The following is a 24,442-nucleotide window of genomic DNA, read 5'->3' on the forward strand; positions in this document are numbered from 1 at the left end:
GCATGAGCAAAGAAAGTAAGTCCCAAGCTACTTTTGTTATAGAACTGGAGTTTTAAAAAACAGTAACAAGAACTGTGGTGGTACAGTGGTTAGAATGCAGTATTGCATGCTAATTCTGTCGACTGCCAGCAGTTCAATCCTGTCCAGACTTCAGTTCAAGGTTGACTCAGCCTTCCGTCCTTCTGAAGTCAGTAAAATGAGGAGCCAGATTGTTGGGGGCAATATGCTGACATTATAAACTGCTTAGAGAGGGCTGTAAAGCACTGTGAAGCGATGTATAAGTCTAAGTGCTATTGCTAGTATTATTGCTAACTGTAAATCCAACATTCCATTTTGGATAGAGTAATGGTATAATTTATTCAAAGTTATAGTGGCTATGAAAAGTAAATCCATATTCTCTCTAATGTCTTTTGTTGTCTTCAGTATCTGAATGTTTGTGGTGATGATAACAAGTGTTATATGTCTGATGCTTATGAACTGATATTTTAATTTTCAAGCCAAATTTTAAAAATAAGATTTTATCAGAGTAGAATTACACTATGCAAAGTTTTATAGACTGAATTCTTATGGTAAATGTTGTTCCCACCTGTAACCCTAGTATGTAAATGCTAAATATTTTGTGAATAGGAGAAGAATTCAACCCATAGATTCCAGTTTGAGTAACACACCACAACAAGAGTAGGGAATGATAAATTCCATACATCACATTCAACTATGATTTTATTAATTAAGTTTATTGACCCATAATTGGCTGGGAATGCAGACATTAAATGAAGCTATGAACCATCCTTTACAAAGGCACATGGAATATGTTAAATAGACTATATTACAGCATATTGGCATAATGTGCTGTGCAGCTCAGACTGGCAAGCAAAGTCATATTCTGTTTTGATAGTTTAACTAACACTGTGATCTTTTCCCCCCAGGACCAGTTTTATTTGCATATTAGTTTGCTTGCCGAATCTCAAAATGTGCCAAACTACCTTATTACAAATTATGACTATTTCTTAATATCTTTTTTTTACTGAATCAGTGCCACAAAATATATCAAACAAGCATTCAAAAAATAATAATATGACCCATTTGTGCCATCGTCAGTCATCACAAGTAATCCTTCCTCTATATTCAAGCACTAGGGTAAAAAGGAAACCCAGGACCTATAATGTTAGTTTATTTCATTCAAAATCTACCTGTCCTCTAATGAGGCTTCATGTAGGGAGGGTGCTTTTGGGGAACGAGAAACTAATTTCAGGCTTCCTGTGTATTTCAGATGTGTGTAGACCCTTCTTTATCTGTGGCTTTGGGTGATAAACCACCCCCTCTCTATCTCTGTGAAGAATGCAGCCAAAGGATTGCAGGGTGAGTAAATCAAGAAATGCACATGCATGCACACATACACACACACACACACACACACACAGAATGAGAGAAAAAACTCGAGATAAACTTAAAGAGATATTTCTTTTAAAAAGTTGTGTTAAACATTGGAGCCTAATTAAGTTAAAGTGACACTGAAATAGAAACCAAGCAGGAAGAAAAACAACTATTTAATTTACAGGTCTGTGCAAATACAATAGTGTGAATTTCTAAGTTGAATAAAAAATTACATTTGCTTTATTAAGTCACACAGACCATTTGACACTGTACAAAATATTTTTATTTTTTTATTTTTTTATTTTGTCAAGCGATTATAAGATAACAGGTATAAGTATAAACATAGTTATGAATGCATGAAATGGATATGTATAAGAAAAATAAAAAAGAAACAATAGGACAGGGACGGTAGGCACGTTGGTGTGCTTATGCACGCCCCCTACAGACCTCTTAGGAAAGGGATGAGGTCAATAGTAGACAGTCTAAGGTTAAAGTTTTTGGGGTTTGGGAAGAAACCACAGAGTCAGGTAGAGTATTCCAAACATTGACCCCTCTATTGCTGAAGTCGTATTTCCTGCAATCAAGTTTGGTGCGGTTTACCTTGAGTTTATATCTATTGTGTGCTCTTGTATTGTTATGGTTGACGCTGAAGTATTCATTGACAGGTAGGACATTGCAATGCATGGTTTTATATACTATACTTAGATCGGACCGAAGGTGGTGTAGTTCTAGGTTTTCTAGGTCTAGAATTTCAAGTCTGGTGGCATAAGGTATTCTGCAATGAGTAGAGGAGCGGAGAACTATTCTTGTGAAATATTTCTGGACTTTCTCGACTGTGTTAATATCAGATACGTAATGTGGGTTCCAGACTGATGAGCTGTATTCAAGTATTGGTCTAGCAAATGTTTTGTATGCTCTAGTTAGTAGTGTGATATTACCAGAGAAAAAGCTATGTAGGATTAGGTTAACAACTCTTAATGCCTTTTTGGCTATGTAGTTACAGTGGGCTCTATGTTACAAATAAAAACAGAGCAGGGAGTAGTGTCCTTGTCATGACTGCAATTAAGCAAAAAGGATTAAGATTCAAAGATACAAGGAAGTGAAAATGTATGATAGAAGGAGTCAGGATTTTCCAAGTGTTTAAAGAAAACTTGTCCTATTGGATGCCTCTATATGATATAGTTGGCTAAACTATTTTTGATCTCAGTCTTTAGTAAAATCTATATTAAAATCTACTGTATAAAATCTACTACAACTCTTAAGTCTAACTTTTAACTGGGTGAAACAGTGTCTCTGTCAGGCCTGCCTCCGTTCAAAACCCAAGAAAGAAAGTTCCTGACTCCATTGAGGTAGAGAAGAGGTACTTTTACTGAGTTTGAAATGATGGTGGCGAAAGGAAAGCAAGATCTGAGCCAAAAGGTGCAAACGTTACATATTGAAAGTTTCCCCAAATCCCTCCCCCCAGGGACCCAGGCTGCATGTCCAATCCACATCCTGCACAGTGTCATGTGGAGCACGTCTTCAGGTGCTTTAGTCCAGGGTCCCCAACCGCCAGTCCGCGGACCGGTACGGGCGCGGAACAACCCTACCGGGCCGCTGGTTGCTGGGCGCCGCCATCTTTTTGGTAAAAAGCGCTTCCGGGTAGAAAGCTCACCGGGCGCTGTTTCGTCATAAAAAGATGGCGGCGCCAGTGCTCGGTGAGCTTTTCCGGTAGAAAGCCATTTCTACCCGAAAAAGCTCACCAGAAGCGCTGGCGCCATCTTTTATGCGAACAGCGCTTCGTGACGTCACCGGAAGCGCCTTCGATCATAAAAGATGGCGGCGCCCAGTTGACGCCTGGCACTGGTCGCGGCGCCCAGCTGATGTCGGAACCGGGCCGCGGCGCCGAAAAGGTTGGGGATCCCTGCTTTAGTCCATCTGGAGTTCTAGGACTGTTGGCCTTGACTGGGTATAAACAACTCAATTCAGCAGCCCAGTAATTCTTGAGAGCAAAACTCCCTTTTAGTTCACACAGGCCTTCATTTTATTTATTTGTTTGTTTGTTTGTATTTATTTGTCAATAGCTTACAAGATAATAAGCAGAAGTATAAATGCAGGAAATGGGTATGAATAATTGGGGACAATAGGACAGGTACACACGCCTCTTACATACCTCTTAGAAAAGGGGTGAGGTCAATAGTGGTTAGTTTGACGGGAAAAAAACGTGGATTTGGGGATGTGACAACAGAGTCAGGTAGTGTGTTCCAGGCATTGACCACTCTGTTGCTGAAGTCGTACTTTCTGCAATCAAGTTTGGAGTGGTGTACATTAAGTTTATATCTGTTGTGTGCTCTTGTATTGTTGCAGTTGAAGGTGAAAAAGTCCTTGACTGGTAGTACATTAAAGCAGATTATTTTATAAACTATGCTTAAGTCAAACTGTAGGCGGCGTAGTTCTAGGTTGTCCAAGTTCAAAATTTCAAGCCTGGTGCTGTAGGGTATTCTGTTGCGAACAGAGAAATGTAGTACTCTTCTTGTGAAATACTTCTGGACACGCTCAATTGTATTAATGTCTGATATACAGTGCGGATTCCAGACAGCCGAGCTATATTCAAGTATTGGTCTAGCAAAGGTTTTGTATGCCTTAGTTAATAATTCAGTATTACCAGAGGAGAAGCTTACACCATCATCAGACCAGCTGACTTCCCAGACCCCAATGCCACCCCCCCGCCCCCGTTACTGTGGCAGCCAATAGCAAGCATGCGTCAAAGAGAAAATCCATGCTGGAGATCCGGCTCACAGTATCATGGGCAACAATTTTTGTACCACAATACCTCACATGAGCTAACTTTGAGAATGTGTCCAAAATCCAGGACCCAGGACTCATGTGAAGTAGACACTTGGCAAATTTGTGGTTGCTTCAGTGCTGCCATGCTGCCACATGGATCTGTAACAGAGATGGGAAACCCATATCACCTAAGTCATATCTTGTCTTTTACCTAAGTTCAAGCATCAATTAGCTACTATTGTTTATAGCATCTCTGAAAATAAATCCAACTATCAGTCAGCTGGTTGAAACAGTACATATGGATGGGCTTTATTGGTGGCTGAGTGGCATTAGAAGTCACAAGTCAAAAAGGGTGAAGAAAGGGAGACGGGAGAAGTGATCTTTCTACATACTTTAAGGTCTGGCTCTTGCTGCTGTTGCTTTCAGTTGAGCCCTTATCTAGCACTGTTATATTCCCTGAAGGAATTCAGTCTTGGTAAGAAAAAACCCCCAAATCCTATTCTTATTGTATAGCATTAAGTTGTAAATTGTAATGTAAGGCCATGTATTCCCCCTTCATTTGTTGTTTCTTAAGTATATAATAAGACTTCTCACTATTACAGTATTTGCTTTAATGAGATACTCAGAATGGAACACATATTATTTTATTAAAATAGCAATATTAAGAATGAAATTTAACTCAGGGTTGTTCATTAAGCGGAGAAGATAGATTATTTTTTGGCCTAAGTTTTAAAATCTAATTATTATCAAAATTGGAAGTATGTGGCCACCAATTCCTGGACACGTGGTTCAGAAGATGTGATTTTGGGCTGCTGCTTTATCATTGTTTTATCATTATAATGATGCCACTTGCAAAGGATTACTAAAAAGTGTTTTAATTTTATAAGTCACCTTTGTGTTGACATAATCCTTGCTTTAAATCTAAAGCAAAATTAATTAATTTAGAAAGAAGACCAAGCTTTATACAGGGATAAGTTATTTTACACTTAGAACTATTTATTCTCTTTTTTAGTATTTTATCTTTTTGCCAAATAGATTTTGTTTCTCTGTATATTTTGGTGTCTTCTAAATTAGAGTGTTCTTTGTAACATGAAAAATAGTCAGGCAGACTTGGAATAAATGAATGACAGAAGCTAAAGTTGTCCAACTGCCGTTTTAAAAGTAAAAATAAAAGCTTGGATCCTAATTAGGTATCTGAGAGCTCTTCATGTATGTTTAATTCCCATTAATTGGGGAATTAATTTTAGGCAATGTCTCCCATAAAGGCTTCTCTCTCTCTTCATTCTCCCAGGCGTGTGAAATAGCTTTTCAGAAGCATAAGATTAGCAGAAGTAGAAGAACTAATTGGTGGAAGTCTTCCAATCTCTCCCCTTCAACTTGTAGAAATACCTGCAAGAATTCTTCTCAGAGAATTCTTAAGAACTTAGCCCACATACATAATCATTAAATTCAAAATATGACTGTTTCATTGAATGGATAGATGACATCACAGTCCATTCTAATTCCTTTTTTCTTTTCTTTTAAGGGATCACAGTGAATGGTTGGTTGATGTTCTTTTACCACAAGGTAAGACTGAATATAACATGAGAGAAAGTAATATTCACAGTATCGACATAGTAATATTTATAAAATAATGACTTGTGAAATGTTATAAGGATTTTCAAAGGGTATTCATAGCTGGATGGAAAGTCTTTGCATGTAAAAAATGCTCAGGTTCACTTTCTTCTTTTTTCAGCTCAACAGTCAAACAATTTAATCATTCTTAGAATTGTAAGAGCTTTATCATCATCTTTGATGTAGGCAAGCCTGTGGTAAATGGACATACAATCTGAAATAAAATAATTTTCTAGGTTCCTATTTCAGGATTATTCTTTAAGAGAAGAGGTAATATGAATGTTATTCTTAAAGTGCTTAATTCTTATTTTTGCAAATCTAAGACCCTTTCAATAAAAAGAATCTGGACTTAGTCAGATTTGAAATAGACTCAATATAATATATAGATCTTGAGTAGCTTTCTTTTAACTATGACTATGTTTGGATTCATGATGTTTAATAGGATATAATGCTCATTGGTTTTAGGCTATTGCTACTGTGAACCATCACACTATATCTGACTTTTAATCAGATATAATGATGTTAATGTTGGATATTTTCGAACAATTCCAATCAATTTCAAACAAAGCATATATTAAAATTGTTCAAGCAAATTGTTCAAGGCGTATGTAATTTTTCTTTTTAAAAATTGGATTAAATTGAGGCAATATTTTTTAAAATAATGAAAAGAGTAAAAATATATTCACTGAGTTTATAAATACATAAAAAGTCAACATGTTTGTTTTCAGTTTTAGTTTTAGAATGCATATATTATATTTTTATCTATGATTATATGTACAGCAAGACTAACAGAGAGGTTTTATGTAATATATTTTTTAAAGTTTGAATAGTGTTCTTACTGCCAACATCCAGGCAGTTTCTGAAATGTCCTGAGTAGAATACATTTTCACCAGAGATGTATAGTGCTAAATTGTAGATTATTGTCCCTCGCCAAATCCAATGTTATTCATTATTCCTAAAACTTTTACTTGTAATCCATGATTACATATCTTCCTTGTATGAATATTTTAGCCTCCGAGCTTAGGAATTGAATGGGTTTATGCAAACATTTCTGTTATGCAAGTCACAATCCACTACTACACCTAGGCCTGGCCAACTGTTAGACTGTGGTAATTATCTTAGGCAGCAGACAGAGACAGTTATCTCAGGCAGCAAATATTAGGAAATAATATCAGAGTGCTGGCAAACAAAGTTGTAGGTGTCATTTAACCAGTTCTGTAATCTCTAAATTAGGAAGTATTGTGTAAGGAAGATTTAACTGCCAGTTTAGTTGGCTTTTGGGCATAGAATGGGCAGAGTAATTATCTTGCTTTTGCCTCTGACAATAAAGGTGTTGTGGGCTAGCCCGAAGTAGTTCCAGGCAAGTGAGAAATGGGCAAGATTTGCCTTGTTTTGAATGGTAGGAGGTGAAAGATTTGAGCCATGAAGAAAAATGATTCACTCTCTGTTACAGACATCCATACCCCATACAACCATAAACTGTATTGGCTTAATGTAAATGTGTTTCTAATCTTCTATATAAGGTACTGAATAACCCAATAAGATCCAGAAGCCAGAAACCATCCTAGAATTATGCTTTACTGGATACTCTATCATATTGCACCTGGTGGCAGAATGATTATAACTCTTTTGATTTTAATTTCCCTTCCCTTATAGCTGAAATTTCTGCAATATGTCAAAAGAAGGTAAGGTAGAAGTGCATGTCTAGTGAGATACAGCTCACCTTTTTTTGTTGTTGTTTGGTTTCTGGCTTCACCTCATCATGCTTATACATGCTATATAAAAGTCTGCGTAAATCATCTTATATTGCTAACACATTTTGAAATTGTTCTGATTATTATGTGTTGACATTCAACCTACAAATCTAAGAGCTGTTTTACTGCTATTAATAGTATAATGTCTGGTTAAGTATGAGCATGCTTCATACTAAACCAGGAAGCCTGTTGAAGTGAATAGAAACAGCACAGGTTGTTTAGGGGGGCCAGCAAAACAAAGAAATGCCCTGAAAGGAAGAATGTTACGTTATTTTTCTTCCAACTAACAGTTTTCCCCCAAAGAAGATTATTTGCTCAGTCTGAAATATTGTGATTGACCTCTATGAGTAAGGTAGAGATCATGGTAGTAGGCAAAGGCAGAATTTCACAATTGTAAACAAAGAATATAATCTTGTAGCACATCAAGATAAAAAAGTTCCATCTTTCTTCATTTTTCTTTTTCTCTTTTGTCTTTTGTCATGTTATGCAAAGATGAAAAGATTTTTTTAGATCTAGTTGATTTTGTTAATGGTAGTAAAATTGTATAGTAGGAGCTGAATATCCAAATAGCCAGGTCTCTCTCTGTCTCTCAAAACTTCTTCAATAGTTGTGAGTGATTGATAATTTACTGCAAAGTATAACCTCTCCACAGTATATTTATCCTATACTATTATGGGTGGAGGTTAATATAAGAATAGTATTGTGCATACCTTCAGAATGTGGGTCTCGAACAAAGGCACAGGTAAAGCACCTTTCCAAAATTTCTTCACAAAACAATACAGCCATCAAATGTCTAACAGGAAAATGGCCAGAGCCTTTACTTTGAACAATTTCAGAAAATTCATTTGGAGCTTTTGACCAGTTTTCTACAGTCAGCTGCACAAACCTGCAGTTCCACAGGAATTGCCAGACAAAGTTTCAAGGTCACACAAGCACCCAGTTTGAGGTGAACCAAGCCATCTCTTATAGGCTTAATGAGGAACAGTATAGAGCAGTGGTCCCCAACCTTTTTTGTACCAGGGACCGGTTTCAAGCAAAAAATTTTTTCAAGGACCGGGGGCGGTGGGGGGAGAAGAAAGGAGGCTTCGCTCTCTCGCTGCTCCACCATCCAAGGAAGAAACTGCTTCAAAGAAGCGGGGGCTTTTCCTGTCGCCGCAGCTATTCCGAGCGCCCGTTTCACCCCCACTCCCCCCGCCCCACGCGCGCGCTCAATCCACAGTGTCCCGTTCTGCCTGCCTGCCTGCCTGCCTTAGTTTCTGGTTGTTTGGGAGCAGCTTCGGCTGAGAATAATAACTATTCGCCTCTTTACTCAGCCGAAGCTGTTCCGATTCAACCATTAACAAGGCAGGCAGGCAGGCAGAACGGAGCACTGCGGGCGGGCGGGCGGGCGGACGGGGTGGGGTGGGGAGAAACGGGCGCTTCAGGGAAGCTGCGGCGACAGGAAAAGCCCCCGCTTCTTTGAAGCAGTTTCTTCCTGTGCTGGTGGAGGAGCGAGAGAGCGACTGAGAGAGCTGACCCAGAGAGAAGGACAGGCTTCGGTTGCTTCCTCCCTCCCCTTCTTTCATTTGTGTCCTTGATCCCGATCCCAGCAGCATTCACCGAAGGAAGAAAGCCGCCATTTTTTTAAAAAAAATTCTTTGCGGCCCGGTAGAGAGTGCTCCACGGCCCGGTACCAGTCCGCGGCCCGGTGGTTGAGGACCCCTGGTATAGAGGACTAAATACTGGTCCTGGGAGCTGGGTTTTCCATTGTTGAATAGGGTAACAATTTAGAATCTAGTACAGGTAGTCCTCAACTTAACAACCATTTATTTAGTAACTATTCAAACTTACGACGACATCCTGGTGGTCATGTGATCACAATTTGGACAGTTGGCAACTGGCATGTACTTATGATAGTTGCAGAGTCCCAGGGCCATGTGATCACCTTTTGCAACCTTCTGACAAGCAAAGTCAATGGGGAAGTCAGACTAATGTAACAACCGTGTTACTAACTTAACAACTGCAGTGATTCACTTAACAACTGTGGTAAGAAAGATTGTAAAATGAGGCAAAAATCACTGAACAACTCCTGTATCTTGCTTAACAATGGATATTTAGGGCTATATTGCAGTCATATGTCAAGGATTACCTGTAGCTCACATCTGAACTCTGCATTTCTCCGCTCTCTAAGTATCTCAGCTTTTCAACCCATTCCAAGGTAGTGTTTTAAATGTAAATTTTTATTATGGTCAGCTAGTTCTATATCCCATTTATTTATTTATTTATTTTGCAGAATTGCAGCTCACATGTTAGGAGGGCTGTTGTGACATGTTTCTCTGCTGGGTGCTGTGGTCGCCATGGTAACAGGCCAGTGCGTTACTGCAAAAGATGCCACTCAAATCATCACAGCAGTGAAGTCGGGGCAACAGCAGAGACCCACCTTTATCAGACATCACCACCTCCTATCAATACCCGTGAATGTGGTGCTGAGGAATTAGTCTGTACGGTGGAAGCTGTCATCAGGTAACCTTAATCAGCTTAATAATATAGCCAAATGTTCCTTTCTGCCCCCCACCCCTCCCATCCTCTGTCCCATTATTGCAGCCTTTCCCAATTGGTATCACCCAGATTGAACCCACAATGCCCTATCAGATTCACCCATGGTTCCAGTCCAAGAAACCACACTGCCTGACACTGAAAGGTTAGTACAGTGAACTCGTATACAGGTTTTGGAGTTCATCTTAGGTGTTGTTCTTCATCTTTTAGCCTGCTGAAAGAGGCTGAATTCCATGCTGAACAAAGAGAGTACGAGCTCAATCGCAGGAGGCAGCTGGGCCTGTCTTCCTCTCATCATTCTTTGGACAACACAGATTTTGATAACAAAGATGATGACAAGCATGATCAGCGGCTTCTGAGCCAATTTGGAATCTGGTTCCTGGTAGGTGTGCTTTCTTCTCTTCCTTAAGATTCAAATTCTAGGAGAATTATTAGAAGCATCTCAGAGATTAAAACAGACTTTCTAAACATGGTGCCTTCCAGTTATCCTGGACTTTAACCCCATCACCCATAGCCAGTCTTCCCAATCTATTGCTGTCTGGAGATTATGTGAGTTGAAGGCCAACATATCTATAAAATTGAGCCCAGTGTTCTGAATCTTAGTGAATAAAGAAAGTTCATGACAATAGACTGTTTAGTTGGATACCTGAATATGTAGTCTGCTTAGCTGAAGTAGGAATGTGAGAAGCATGTCTTTTTATCAGACATGTTTCTTAATATCAGGATAAATGACTATTAAACGACTTCTTAAAGGGGATGGTATTAAACCAAAGAACAAATAAGAGATGGTCAAAAGGACTGTAATCTATGCTGAATGTAGATGGAAATAATTTTGTCTGGAGTTGGTCACATTGGAATATTGCACAAAGATCTGTTAGAAACTGAATCTGAATCTCATTTTGAATCTTAGCTTTTATTTTTAATAGATAAGTCCCAATTAGAACAAATGCATGCTAGTAGTTGCATATGATTTCATTATTTATGTTAAACATTTGTTTTCCCAATGTTTTTGGCTGAGCTTGATAATAGTAGAACTCACTCTGTCAAGGACCTTGGAGTACTCATATCAAATGACCTAAGCGCCAGAGCTCACTGTTAACAGCATTGCCAAAAAGGCATTAAGAGTTCTAAATACTGTATAATCTTATGAAGCTTCTCCTCTGGTAATATTGAATTACAAACTAGGGCATACAAAACCTTTGCTAGACCAATACTCGAATACAGCTCATCTATCTGGAATCTGCACTGTATATCGGACATTAATTGAGTGAGTACAGAAGTATTTCATGAGAAGAGTAGAGTAGAGTACTACACTCCTCTACTCGCAACAGAATACCCTACATCACCAGGCTTGAAATTTTGGGCTTGGACAACCTAGAACTACACCGCCTTTGGTTAGACTTAAGCGTAATACACAAAATTATCTGCTACAATGTCCTACCAGTCAATGACTACTTCAGCTTCAACTGCAACAATACAAGAGCACACAACAGATACAAACTCAATGTAAACCGCTCCAAACATGATTGCAGAAAGTACGACTTCAGCAACAGACTGTTCAATGCCTGGAATGCACTACCTGAATCTGTTGTTACATCCTCTAACTCCCACTCCTTTACCCTTGAACTATCCACTATTGACTTCACCCCATTCCTAAGAGGTCTGTAAGGGGCATGCATAAGTGCACAATGGTGCCTACCATCCCTGTCCCATTGTCCTCATTTATTTGTATCTATTTCCTGTATTCTTACTAATGTTTATACTTATTCCTATTATCTTGTAAGTGATTGACAAACCAAACAAATAAATAAATAGTTCTTTCCCCAAGTTTTTGTGCCTTTGTTAGTTAATCTATCTAAAAAAACACATTTTTTCTTGTTGTTTTTTTTTGCAAAAAATAAAGAGAAAAATTGAGCACATTTTGTTTGCAGGTTAGCCTCTGCACCCCTAGCGAGAACACTCCTACAGAGAGTTTGGCACGGCTTGTCAGCATGGTTTTCCAGTGGTTCCACTCCACGGCATACATGATGGATGATGAAGTTGGCAGCCTAGTGGAGAAACTCAAACCCCAATTTGTCACTAAATGGCTGAAAACAGTGTGCGATGTTAGATTTGATGTCATGGTGATGTGCCTTCTTCCTAAACCAATGGAATTTGCAAGGGTAAGAGTTACATAGTTCTTGATTTGTAGCAATGTCACAGATAAACATATTTAGATCCATAAGTAATGGATATTCCTAGCAGTCTTAAATTACAAAGTTTAATATTTTGAGTGCTTGTTGTGCACAAAAAGAAAATGTAGTGCTAGCTTTGCATCTTTTTAAAGAGGTGGATAGCCAAAGAGTTGCAGTAATTGATATATCATACTTCAGTACTATATGACATTTAATATATGACATTTAATACCAGCTTTTCCCCCCTTGGCAATGTCCTCAGGTAGGTGGATATTGGGATAAGTCATGTAGCACGGTGACACAATTAAAGGAAGGTCTGAATCGGATCCTCTGCTTAATTCCATACAATGTAATCAATCAACCTGTGTGGGACTGTATTATGCCAGAATGGCTGGAAGCCATCAGGACTGAAGTGCCAGATACTCAACTAAAGGAATTCAGGGAAGTATTAAGGTAAGTGGAACAATATGCAGTCTTTTTAATTCCTGTTGGAGGAATTGAAGCTTATATGTTAGTCAACTTTCAGACTGTAATCCAAGCCTTACAAATCTAAACTGCAACTTTATAAATGGAATGTCAGACATGAAATATGTTCTGTAACATATATGAAATTTCAAGCCCTTGGAAAAAATGCAGTTGCTTTCCCCAAAAACATCAGATCTGGATTGGACACAAAGTTTCAATGGCAAGAAAGCACTTTCAAATTCTAAACCTCTTGAGATGCCTCCTTAGCCAATGGTTTGATTCAAGTCTTGGAGGTCTGTGAATGTTATTTAGGAACTTATAGGTTGAACATTAGTTCTTGATATTGATATATCAATAAAATTCCAAGTTGCAGAAGAGTAAGCACCTACAATCATAATTCTCTGTGGTATTGTTTAATTTGCATCTTTTTAAAAAGGTGGATAGCCAAAGAGTTGCAGTAATCGATATATCATACTTTGATTTTGATTGTAGAGAGAGATGACATATTTACTTCAGTTGAATTTGAATTCCTTCCCATTTTATTATCAGTTCAGAATGGTACATGTGTAATACAAAAATAAAAGCATCCATAAATTATATAATTACATTACTTTCTAAAGAGGGAATTAGAAACTGTTAAACTTCCTAATGGTCAGGAATATACACTATTGCAGCTTATAGGACCGATGGTCCTTTTTCACTGGAGATATTTGAGCAAAGATGGGAAATCATGAACAGAAATGCTATAATTCTACACTATTTGTACTGATCAAAGTTTGGATTAAAAGGGTCTTAAAAATTGAGATTCTAAGGTATTCTCTATCCTTTCATATATGTCAAACTTCTTCATTGTCCTTTTCATGCTTCTCATAGAATCTTCTTACATAATCTTATTTCTTTTCAAAATTCCATAGGACTGTTTGCTCTTTTCATGACCACCAATTGGCATAGTCACATTTGGAATTTATTCCAGTAAAAACTACTGCTATATGATGTAGAACCTTTACATATATATAATATTTTCCTGATCAAATGTCTAATGAAGCACTTAAGCCAAAAGCCTACCTTAAATAAGCAGTATAACTATGTATGGCATGATATGAATAGAACATAAGACATTTGTTTACTTTGTATAATATATTACAGAATTTCAGCCTTTAGTGCAGATTTTATTTTATAAAGTTCCAAAGTTTCCAAATATGCAAACTATTTAAAAATAAATAAAAAATATAGTGTGCTTAAAAATAAATAAATAAAAATTATAGTGTGTTATTTGAAACCAAAGTTTGGAGCTTGAAATAGGATTGCTTTGATCTTAGACTTCTGGAATTTTTAGACTAGCTGTCCTGGATCAGAGCAGGGTGCTTCAGATTCAAAACATTTTAAATTTTAAATGTTTTACAAACAGCTGGTTTCATAAATAATGCATCAATTAGTAATTAGAATTGTTTAAGTGTCCTTTTAAAAATTTGTGGACAGCCTTTGCTCTTTTTGGCAGCCATCTAAAAGAACTTGCTAATCATTTTTTTTGCCTTTGTGTATTGCAGTAAAATGTTTGATATTGAGCTATGCCCACTCCCTTTTTCTATGGAGGAAATGTTTGGCTTCATAAGCTGTCGATTCACAGGATATTCATCCTCTGTACAAGAACAAGCTCTACTCTGGCTTCATGTGAGTGCTGACATATCTTTGATCAAAACATCCTATGAAAGTCATACATTATAGTATGATAATAGGACATAGTTCCCAGATGGTATTTGTGTGCATCAACACAAAATTAATATAAACTAATCCTACTAATTATTTAATGTGTCTATCATTTTTTTAATTATTAGCATTAGTTGGTATTTTGGCTCACTATCCCAAGCAAACATTAGGTGGCTTCTACTGTTATTGTCTTGGAGCTACCTATGATCAAGCTTTGTCATCTGTGAGACACTTTCAGTGTTCAACTCATAAAATAGCTTACAGAGTCTGTACTCTTACTTCCTTTTCCTTGCTACCTGTTATGAAGTTAATGCAATCTCAAGAAATCATACAGAGGCATCTGATGCAGAGGCTAATCAGATAAGCATTTGGTTGTATCTGTTAGAAAGCAATGTGGTCATTCTATCTATAAGTTTTGTCATGACAGAAAGATGTACATTTAAGAAATTAAGGCTTCAGTAATAATTTTAGGTGACTCGCATTAAGAGTCTCTTTGAGGAAGCCAACCTAAAAGCAGAAGCTGGGTTCACATATGATTATTTGACTTTGATCTGTTGAACAAATAATAAAAATTGAGTTTGTATGGTTTGCTAAACTATAAACCATAGTTTCAATGGTACAATTAATATATCATACTAAGCCTCACATAAACATAATTAGTGCCATGTATACACCAACTAGGGCGTGTCAAATTTTTCATCTTTCAATTTCCAAACATTAGGGGTGCTTTGGGGACTGTAACGATATTGTGGTTAATTTAATATAATTCAGATGTGCTTGGTAAGTAACTACATAAATATCACAACTTTTTAACATTTTGTTTGTTTCATTTATTCACAGTTCAGTTGATCATCACACAGATTGCAGTCCATAAATTCTACAACTTCAGTTTCAACCCCCATGCGCTAGATCTAAATTAAATGCATGCTTTTAAGTTCATTTTTCATTTTGACCTAATTTCTAAAATATACACTAGCGCTTCAGTTTTTAGTTGAACCTGAGAACACTGTCTTCTTCTTTTTTTCAGGTGTTATCTGAATTGGACATTGTAGTTCCACTTCAGTTGGTAATCAGTATGTTTTCTGATGGTGTTAATTCTGTGAAAGAACTGGCAAATCAAAGAAAATCGAGAGTCAGTGAGATAACTGGGAACCTTGCAGCCCGAAGGGTAATTCATTATCAATTTTCTTTATAACAGGAGACACACTTTGCATGTATTTTTTGACGAAGTCAGCAGGTGCAATCAGTGAAAATGAAGTGTGATTAAAGAACTTTGAAATGAGTCAGGCTGAATATGCATTTAAGCATAAGACTGAACTTGGTTACTTAACAGGATGCTCTGTTGAAGATTGTAAATTTATTCATTGTAAATAGATGCATTTAAAAACAAGTTCAGAGTAGATAGAATGCTTTTTCATAGAAATGGCAGTTACAAAGATTTTTTTTTTTTTTACAAAAACCCACGAAATAGCAAAGTGCAGCAGGACATTAATTAATTAGTAGTGAAAGCTTAGTCATTTGCTATATGCTGCAGTCCCAATCTAGATCAGTGGTTGCCAACTAGTGGGCCAGGGACCACTGGTTGTCCGTGAGGAAATTTTGGTGGTCCACAGAGAAATGTCCCCCACAAAACACTCCCCCCAAAGCAATTAATCCACACTGTGCAGGAACACAAGGCTGTGCTGCCCACATGGCCTGCCCATCTGCTGGCCCCCACCCTTCGGCCGAGCACAAACCTTACCTTGAATAAAGCCACGCGAGCTGAAATGGAAGGTAAGACCAACAGCGGGGGAGGGAAAGCCACCCCGGGGTGGCTTGCTGACATTGGTGGGAAAGTCGGTTCCATATTCCAGAGTTGCAGTAGTCACAAGACTGGCCCTTTGGTCATCCCAGAGCAGCTCCTCCAGTCAATGACAGGCCAGTGCACCCGGGTGGAGGAGCAGCTGCTCTGGGATGACCAAAGGGAAAGTCCTGTGACTACTGCAGCTCTGGAATATGGGACCGACTTTCCCACCAATGTCAGCAAGCCATCCTCAGTCAAAATTCCTATTAGTGGTCCATGGGATTTAAAATTACGAGTTTGGTGGTCCCTGAGGTGCAAAAGGTTGATGACCCTTGATCTAGATCATTCAATTGCTTATTCATATTGTTTGTATAGGCAAAAAAAATTCCAATAAAGGGTATAGGAATTCTGCAAATATCGCAAGTAGAAAAATATGGAATTATGAAATTGATGGGACACCAGCAGGTGTTAAAAAATTCTGGTATGAAAAAGGATTGTCCTCCATCAGTCTTAATTATCATGGTCAACTATAAAGAATTCTGAGCATTTCAGCATAACTTCAGTTGGAGGGTTGTAAATATATATATATATATATATATATATATATATATATATATATATATATATATATATATATATATATATATATATATATATATATATATATATATATATATATATATGACTATATCCACCTGGCAGGATCTAGACTAGCTTTTTAGAAACTCTCTAAAAGAACTTTCTGCTTGTTTAAACATGTTTAAACTGTGTATGTTAACCTTCCAAATAGAGGTGTCCATGGGCATTTTAAACCTATATAAAATAAACCATTTAACTCAGTAGGCTAAAGAAGCAATTAAAACAATTAAACAGCAACCGGCTAGCAGAAATCAGGATGATTCAAATGATTCAAATATTAGAGCTGCAAAAATCTGTTGACTTCTAGATGGTAGGAAAAGAAGTTTTATGTACCTCTCTGTTACCATCTTATGATTGTCTGGATTTTTATAGCTCAGATGTGGTCATTCCAATTAAAAAGAATGATTAAAACAGGGAAAATTCTGGGAGTTGAATCCATTGGTCTTATAATTGCCAAGGTTGGACTCCCTTGCATTAGGACAAACTAAGATTTAACAGTAGAAGTCTTAATAGTATAGAATTGGTTTTTTCTTGCACCAAAAAGACAATAGAACTCCCTGGGGGAGATGCTTTATCACTATACATTCCCATGGAAGGATACCAAGCATCTCTTAGGACTCAGAGAGAAATACACAAGAAAAGGTGCTCCTTTAGATATGTCAAATGTAGTGTTGTGGTTCGCCAGCAGCAGGTACGGATGGCAGAGGTCTCTGACAGCGAGGACGAAAGGGAACCCATCAGGGAGTCTGGTGAGGACTTGGACAAGGGTCCTGTGTCTGATGGAGGGATGGGGCCAGGACTATCAGAGAGTGGAGTGTTGCCTTCGGAGCTTTTGGAGTCTGACAGCAGTGAAGCAGAGGACCCCGGGAAGCCTGTGCCCAGTGCACGTGTGCACAAGGCTGCTTGAAGAAGAGACTTGGGAGTAAGCCTGGAAGGTGATGGCCCCTCCCATAAGGGATAAAAACTAGCCCTCGGGGATGTGCTCTTTGCAGGAAACAAAGAAGTTCTTTAGACTCTGAGTCCTCGTTGAAACCCTGCTAACTCCGGTTTGTTTTTGAAACTTCTGCTGGTGAATATTTATCAATAATTAGACTTCTGTTCTTGGCAGCCTTTTACATCCTTAAAAGGGCTTGCTTTTATCTCGGACAATTGGGTTTAAATGACTCTTGGCAGGGAATGCAAAGAATTCCCAGCACCGCATTAAAAAAGGTTTGCTTTTATACAGTTTGTGTTTGTTTAATTTGAACAAGGCTTGGGTCAGAACATGTAGCTTGGCTGTTAGTCACATCATTTTAGTAAGACTTAAGGTGCATCTAATTTGTGCCATTTAAGTATTCCATCAGTCATGAATGGAAGGATTCAGTGGCACATAAATGGGATCTCTGAAAAATATTTTGGAATACCATGGCCCTGTTATTCAATCATGCTTTTTTTGCTTTTGTAACTGCTTTATTAGTAATAGGTAACACTTTCTTCATTCAGGGAAAAATGCGTCTTCTGCAACTTTATATCATGAAATAAATGTATTTTCTTAAATCAAGCATTCTATCTCTGTATGTTATTTTATTTGGCTTCCTCTAGGTGAGCATTGCTTCCGATCCAGGACGCAGAGTTCAGCATAATACACTGAGCCCATTCCCAAGCCCATTTCAGAGTCCATTTCGCAGCCCCGTGCACAGCCCTTTCCGCAGTCCTTTCAAAAATTTTGGACCCCCTGGAGGAGGAAGGACCATTGACCTTGACTGTGATGATGATGAAATGAATTTGAGTTGTTTCATCCTAATGTTTGATCTCATCTTGAAACAGGTAATAATACACATCCCAGTATTGTAAACATGGTCAATAATACAATCCAAATATCTTGTTTTGGAACATTTTAAATAATCTTTTAGTGTTTTATACAGGTGCCAATTTGCAAGCTAGGGATTATTTATATGCATCAGAAAAGATTCTATAATATACAAACTTTTTTGGGTCAAGAGTTCACTAGGCCTGAGGTCTCTTGGCCTTTTGGTAAACCCAATAAACTAAAACCATACCATTTCCAGCTGATAGGCATCATGGTGCAATAGCCCAGATATTTTAACAAATCAAAATATCACATATTCATTAGATCTGTGAGTATTTAATTTGATGGCTAGGTGGAGGATCTCTTGAGAGCTAAAGAAGTATCATTAATGACCTCTGATCTAATGTTGGAGGGATATTTATTTATTTATTTTTATTTTATTTATTTGATTTGTCAATTGCTTACAAGATACAGGTATAAGAATAAACATAGTTTTGAATACATGAGATGGATACTTATAAGAAAAATAAAAAGAAACAATAGGACAGGGATGGTAGGCATGATTGGTGCGCTTATGCACGCCCCCTACAGGCCTCTTAGGAAGGAGATGACGTCAATAGCAGACAGTCGAAGGTTAAAGTTTTGGGGGTTTGGGGAAGAAACCATAGAGGCAGTTAGGGTATTCCAAACATTGACCACTCTGTTGCTTAAGTTGTATTTCCTGCAATCAAGTTTGGTGCGGTTAACCTTGAGTTTGTATCTATTGTGTGCTCTTGTATTGTTATGATTGAAGCCGAAGTATTCATTTGCAGGTAGGACATTGCAATGTATGATTTTATATACTATATTTAGATCAGACCGAAGGTGGTGTAATTCTAGGTTTTTATTACTATTATGTAGCATAATTGATAAATATTGATTGAAAATTACTGATTTCACATAACATACTATCAGGAATTTGAATATGGGTCAAAGATCTATATTTAGTTTAGTTATTTATTAAATTTATATGGCATTCATATCACAGTTTGAGGCTACTTTGTTGAGTTGAATCCTATATTCAGCTCAAAATTAAATAAAAACAATTAATCTTTGGAGATGCAGCATTCAGAATATAAATAGTCAATTGCTCAATTGACTTTTTCCCTATCAAAACTTCCTACACCTTCCTTCATGCATCTTTTAGAACTAAGGTCTCCAAACTTGGCAACTTTAAGACTTGTGAATTCTGGGAGTTGAAGTCCACAAAGCCTTACAGTTGCCAAGTTTGGGGACCTCTGTTTCAGAAGGACCGTGGATTAGTTCAAAGACATACTTCTAGTTAATGAAGCTTCAGCTGAATTACCCAAGTCAAAAACAGATTTACATATTGAAGGAGTCCTACTGTTAACACAGCAAATCAAATCAGGTGGCTAATCACCTCTATCCTTATTTCCTTCTGTACTGCCTGTGTATCTCTGGCAGTGCAAGTCTGATTTTGCTGCTCTGCTAACTAACTTAGGATGTTGCCAGTAAGGCACAGCCCTGCTACAATTGGGGGCATGCATAAGCGCACCAACGTGCCTACCGTCCCTGTCCTATTGTTTTTTTATATATATTTTTATTTTTCTTATATGTATCCATGTATTCATAGCTATGTTTTTACTTATACCTATTATCTTGTAAGCAATTGAAATAAAAATAAAAATAAAAATAAAAAAATAAATTAAATTCCATCCAGAAGAGGCCTTGCCTGCCCAGCCTGAAACCAAGGAAACCGAGGTTGGGGCTGAGTCTTCTCAGGAGGAATGAATCTTGCTAGCCAGATTGTAACTCTGCTAAAGGGGAGGCCCTTAAGGAAGGGGAAGCCATTGGACATTAATGTCATGTTAAGAAAAGGAAGTGGGCAAACAAGAATTATAATTGTTTATATTTTACGTTTTTAAACTGGAATACAAATAATTCTTGTCTATCAGCTGCGTTAGACAGGAACTGTTCACATTTACAATAGTGATGAAAAAGTAACTTTGCAACCAATCGTGTATTTATGACCCTTATAGCATCTCTTTCTCTGTGTCCTGTGTTTACCAGTACAATTAATTAGTACATGTTGTCCTGGTTTGACCCATCACCACCCTAGAGTAGAAAGATTGTCTAAATAAGATTGTCTCTTCCTCAGCTGCTTTTCTCTCACTCCCTAAAAAGTGCTAAGGGCAAGTTACCATCTCAGCTCTGTATTCTTAATTAGTTGTTTAGAACCCAGTTGGCTGGCAGCTGCTGCCTGAAACTGACTAATCAGTTTTACATTAAAAGCAAACAGCTGGCACCCATGCGTTCCTTTTGAAGTGTTGTCCCCATTGTGTGCCTGGTTACTCTCTTTTTATCCCTTCCTCTTCAATGCATGCAAATACAAACATTCTCTTCTTGCTAATTATCCCAGTGCCAGGTGAGCATCCCAAAGGTAGGGTAGTAGGGTGAAAATGGGCTGTAAAATTTGCCCTTTTAGCCAGCTTCCTCATGAGATGAGTTTCAGAAATCCTGCCGTTTGGGTTCACCCAGCTTTTTGGAGTGGTATCCTTACATTGCAAAGCAAAGCAACACTGAAGTAAAATCATAGTTGCAGTCACAGTTGATGGTTTGAATTGTGATTGATTAAACGAAAACTACCTGTTAGACATTTTTTGCACTGATTTGACCAGATCATTTGAGCTCTTTCCTGTACAATGTAGTAGCTGCTGTCCTTTCCCCATCTCTGCAAAAAATAAAAATAAAAATCCAGCTCCCGATAACTTAGCAAACACAACTATGTAGTTGCTATGGAACAATATATAGAAATGGGATATTTTTTCTAGTTTGCAACCCTGGAATTCCCTATCTATATATTAATAAAACCTGGCTCTATTTGGCATCCAGATCCAGACAAGGATAGTGCTAAGTGCTGCCTATTGCTGAGAATTCTACCATCCTTATTATTTTCATTTTCTTTCCACTCTAACAAAGCAAATTCAACTATTTTGATGTTTTCATGTGATCATGAATCCTATAAAAAGATTGAATCAAAAATGCCAAAGTAGTTTAATCAGTTTAAAATTTAATCTCAAACTGCAACTCAAATAGAATCATACCTTGAATTGAATCACAATGATTCCTATAGGCTTTATTTCTAATATGGAGAAGTAGTCAGTTTTATAATTCTTATCTGTATGTTGCATATTATGATTTGTCTGAACATATATGCTAATTTTTAGAGACGAGTATCATGGAATCTGTGCTGCATTCATATGCCAAAAATATTACATATACAATCTTCTTTTTAATCTGAATTCAAGTCAGATACATGGATGTCTGATTAATTTATTCAGCTAGTTAGAACAAGAATAAGAAGAACTGGAACAATAAGAGACAGTGTGATTTAGCTAGAGTCTTTTGTAGTGGGTGACTATAATAAATCTAATTAATGATAAGGATTGAGAGGGATTGGGCCTGGGAAGCCTCATGTTCAAATTTCCATTCGACAATAGAACTGGATGATTTTGAAACAACTATTATGTTTCAGCACAACCTGTCTCACCAGGATTATGAGGATAAAAATCAGGCAAACTTCCCATGTGCAATATTGTGAACTCACAAAAGACAAGATATAAAGACAATACATAAATGTAATAGTAGGGATTTGATGACCTTTAACCACACTGTAATCACCATACAACTGGCTATTTATTTGTCAACATTCTTAAACACCCATCGCCTTCATAGAGGGGCTCAATGCAATGTGTCCTATATGGGGACACATTTGAAGGTGATTTCGAAGATACAGTTACTGCAGAATACAGAAGTCATATTCCTAACTGGAAAACCCATTGCTATGTCCATCTAACAGTCACTGCATAGGCTACTAACAGGTTTATGAGCTCAGTTGTAAGCACTATTTTTAACCTATCTAAAGCCTTATAAGGTATGGCACTGGATTATAACTACCTTACCAAATGTAACACTGCCCATCTGACCCAGTCACCAATTGAGATCTGTTTGAAGGTTCTATGCCCAGGGGAAGTAAGAGAAGTTAGACTGAAACCCATCTGCAGAACATAATATGGGATTGCAACCTTTAGTGCCCCACAAGCAGCTGTTGTGTGAATAGTTGTTTGACAGGAAGAAATTCAACTGAAACTAGTTTTCAAAGAGAAAGTTTCAAAGTTTTGTCTGCTTTTCAGCTATTCAACTACATGGAGCTTTTAAGAGCCGGGATGCTATTGTATGTTATTTAGTAGACTAATTTATTTACTTGGACTAGGGAAGGCTAGGGTGACCTAAATTTAAATACACACAGAGCCATGGAAAACGATTCAGTGGGTTTTTTTTTGTTGCGAATATGGTCTCCCTTTATGTAATCCAGTACACAAAGTTATAGTGGAATAAAACTGGAGGGAAATGTATTATGTATGCTTTCTTGAGCTCCCAGAAAAAAAAAGATAGGATATAATTTGAATAATACATTAAAAGCATCTTTAAGAGAGTACACTTCTTTTTGCCAATGTTTGTATATCAATTACTTTGTCCATGCTTCCTCCCAAAATGTGTTTTTCAGATGGAATTACAAGATGATGGCATTACCTTGGGCTTGGAGAACAGCATTTCCAAAGACATAATTTCTATCATCAACAATGTATTCCAGGCCCCCTGGGGTGGCTCCCATATTTGTCAAAAAGATGAGAAGGCAGTAGAATGTAATTTATGCCAATCTAGTATCTTATGCTATCAGATGGCTTGTGAACTCTTGGAAAGATTAGCTCCCAAAGAAGAAATCAGGCTGGTGGTAAGCAAAGGGTCTGAAAAAGTGTCCAGAAAAAAGGTGTCCTATTGTATTTATATATCTAGATCATAACTGTGATATTTTGCTTTCTATCTTCCATTTGTTGAATATACAATATGCCGTTTGATTCGTGCAAAGATCTATATAGAAAACCAATGGTTGTATAAACTTTCAAGTTCTCAAGGCCCCACTCAACAATAACTAGAAAAGGGAGTTACTATGACTGTTCAGATGTTGCTACAGTTCCTACATTTAATTACTATTTTTTAGATTGGTAAGGTTGCTGGGAGATGTAGTTCAGGAACTTCTGGAGGATCATCTTTTTTAGTACAGGTAGTCCTCAACTTATGTCTGTTTACTTAACAACTATTCAAAGTTACAACAGACTCAAAAAGTTACTTACAACCTGTCCTTGAAGTTATATCTTCTGCATCACATGATCACATTTCAGGCACTTGACAGCCGGCTTACATTTATGACTTAGTCACAGCATCTCACAGTCACATGATTATGTTTTGCAACTTCTTTTCCAGGAAAAAAAATGCCTGTTGGATTTGGACTTATGACAATGCAATTCACGTATTGACCTTGTGATTCACTTAACAATCACTATATAATGCCCATAAAAATCAAGTCCGCATACCTGGTGACTTGATTTATGACCGCAATGACTTATGACCAAAATTCTGAGTTCAGCTGTGGTCATCGCTCAAAGATTCCCTGTAAAGACAAGGATCTGATTTTTGTTCAAAGATTGCAAACAACAATAAAACTGAAAGTGGGGTACTATATAATGATGTTGAAATATGGTGAACAATTTTTACACAATTATTGCCAATTGTTAAAAACACAGTTGCTTCTCCTACTCTGACCTTCAGCAGTTTATAAATGTCAACTTTGTGAAGGGTGAGACATAATTTTTGCAGGGTTTGCTTGTCTGGTTGATGATTATAAAAATTATGCAAAGAAACACAAGATAAAATTGAAAGGTCTTAGTATCTGTTGATTAATCCTCTTTGTAAAGTATGTGCAAGAGATGATCAAGTTGAG

At 37.4% G+C, this 24,442-nt stretch overlaps 1 protein-coding gene across 14 annotated transcripts in view; it reads left to right on the forward strand.

The window, feature by feature from the left end:
• Nucleotides 1-24,442, forward strand: part of UNC79 (unc-79 subunit of NALCN channel complex) — a 134,955-nt gene that overhangs the window by 25,352 nt on the left and 85,161 nt on the right. For all 14 annotated transcript variants that reach the window (XM_087952097.1, XM_087952099.1, XM_087952101.1 and 11 more), the window contains 11 exons: nucleotides 1,271-1,359; nucleotides 5,666-5,706; nucleotides 7,411-7,439; nucleotides 9,781-10,010; nucleotides 10,254-10,425; nucleotides 11,975-12,205; nucleotides 12,480-12,670; nucleotides 14,230-14,353; nucleotides 15,417-15,557; nucleotides 18,393-18,617; nucleotides 23,168-23,395. In XM_087952097.1, the coding sequence (XP_087808223.1) occupies nucleotides 1,271-1,359; nucleotides 5,666-5,706; nucleotides 7,411-7,439; nucleotides 9,781-10,010; nucleotides 10,254-10,425; nucleotides 11,975-12,205; nucleotides 12,480-12,670; nucleotides 14,230-14,353; nucleotides 15,417-15,557; nucleotides 18,393-18,617; nucleotides 23,168-23,395 (1,701 nt within the window). The remainder of the gene's footprint in view (nucleotides 1-1,270; nucleotides 1,360-5,665; nucleotides 5,707-7,410; nucleotides 7,440-9,780; nucleotides 10,011-10,253; nucleotides 10,426-11,974; nucleotides 12,206-12,479; nucleotides 12,671-14,229; nucleotides 14,354-15,416; nucleotides 15,558-18,392; nucleotides 18,618-23,167; nucleotides 23,396-24,442) is intronic.

This window comes from Notechis scutatus, chromosome 1 (assembly GCF_049901735.1).
Source record: "Notechis scutatus isolate UNSWTSFEM ecotype Mainland chromosome 1, rNotScu1.2, whole genome shotgun sequence".
Classification (NCBI taxonomy): domain Eukaryota; kingdom Metazoa; phylum Chordata; class Lepidosauria; order Squamata; family Elapidae; genus Notechis; species Notechis scutatus.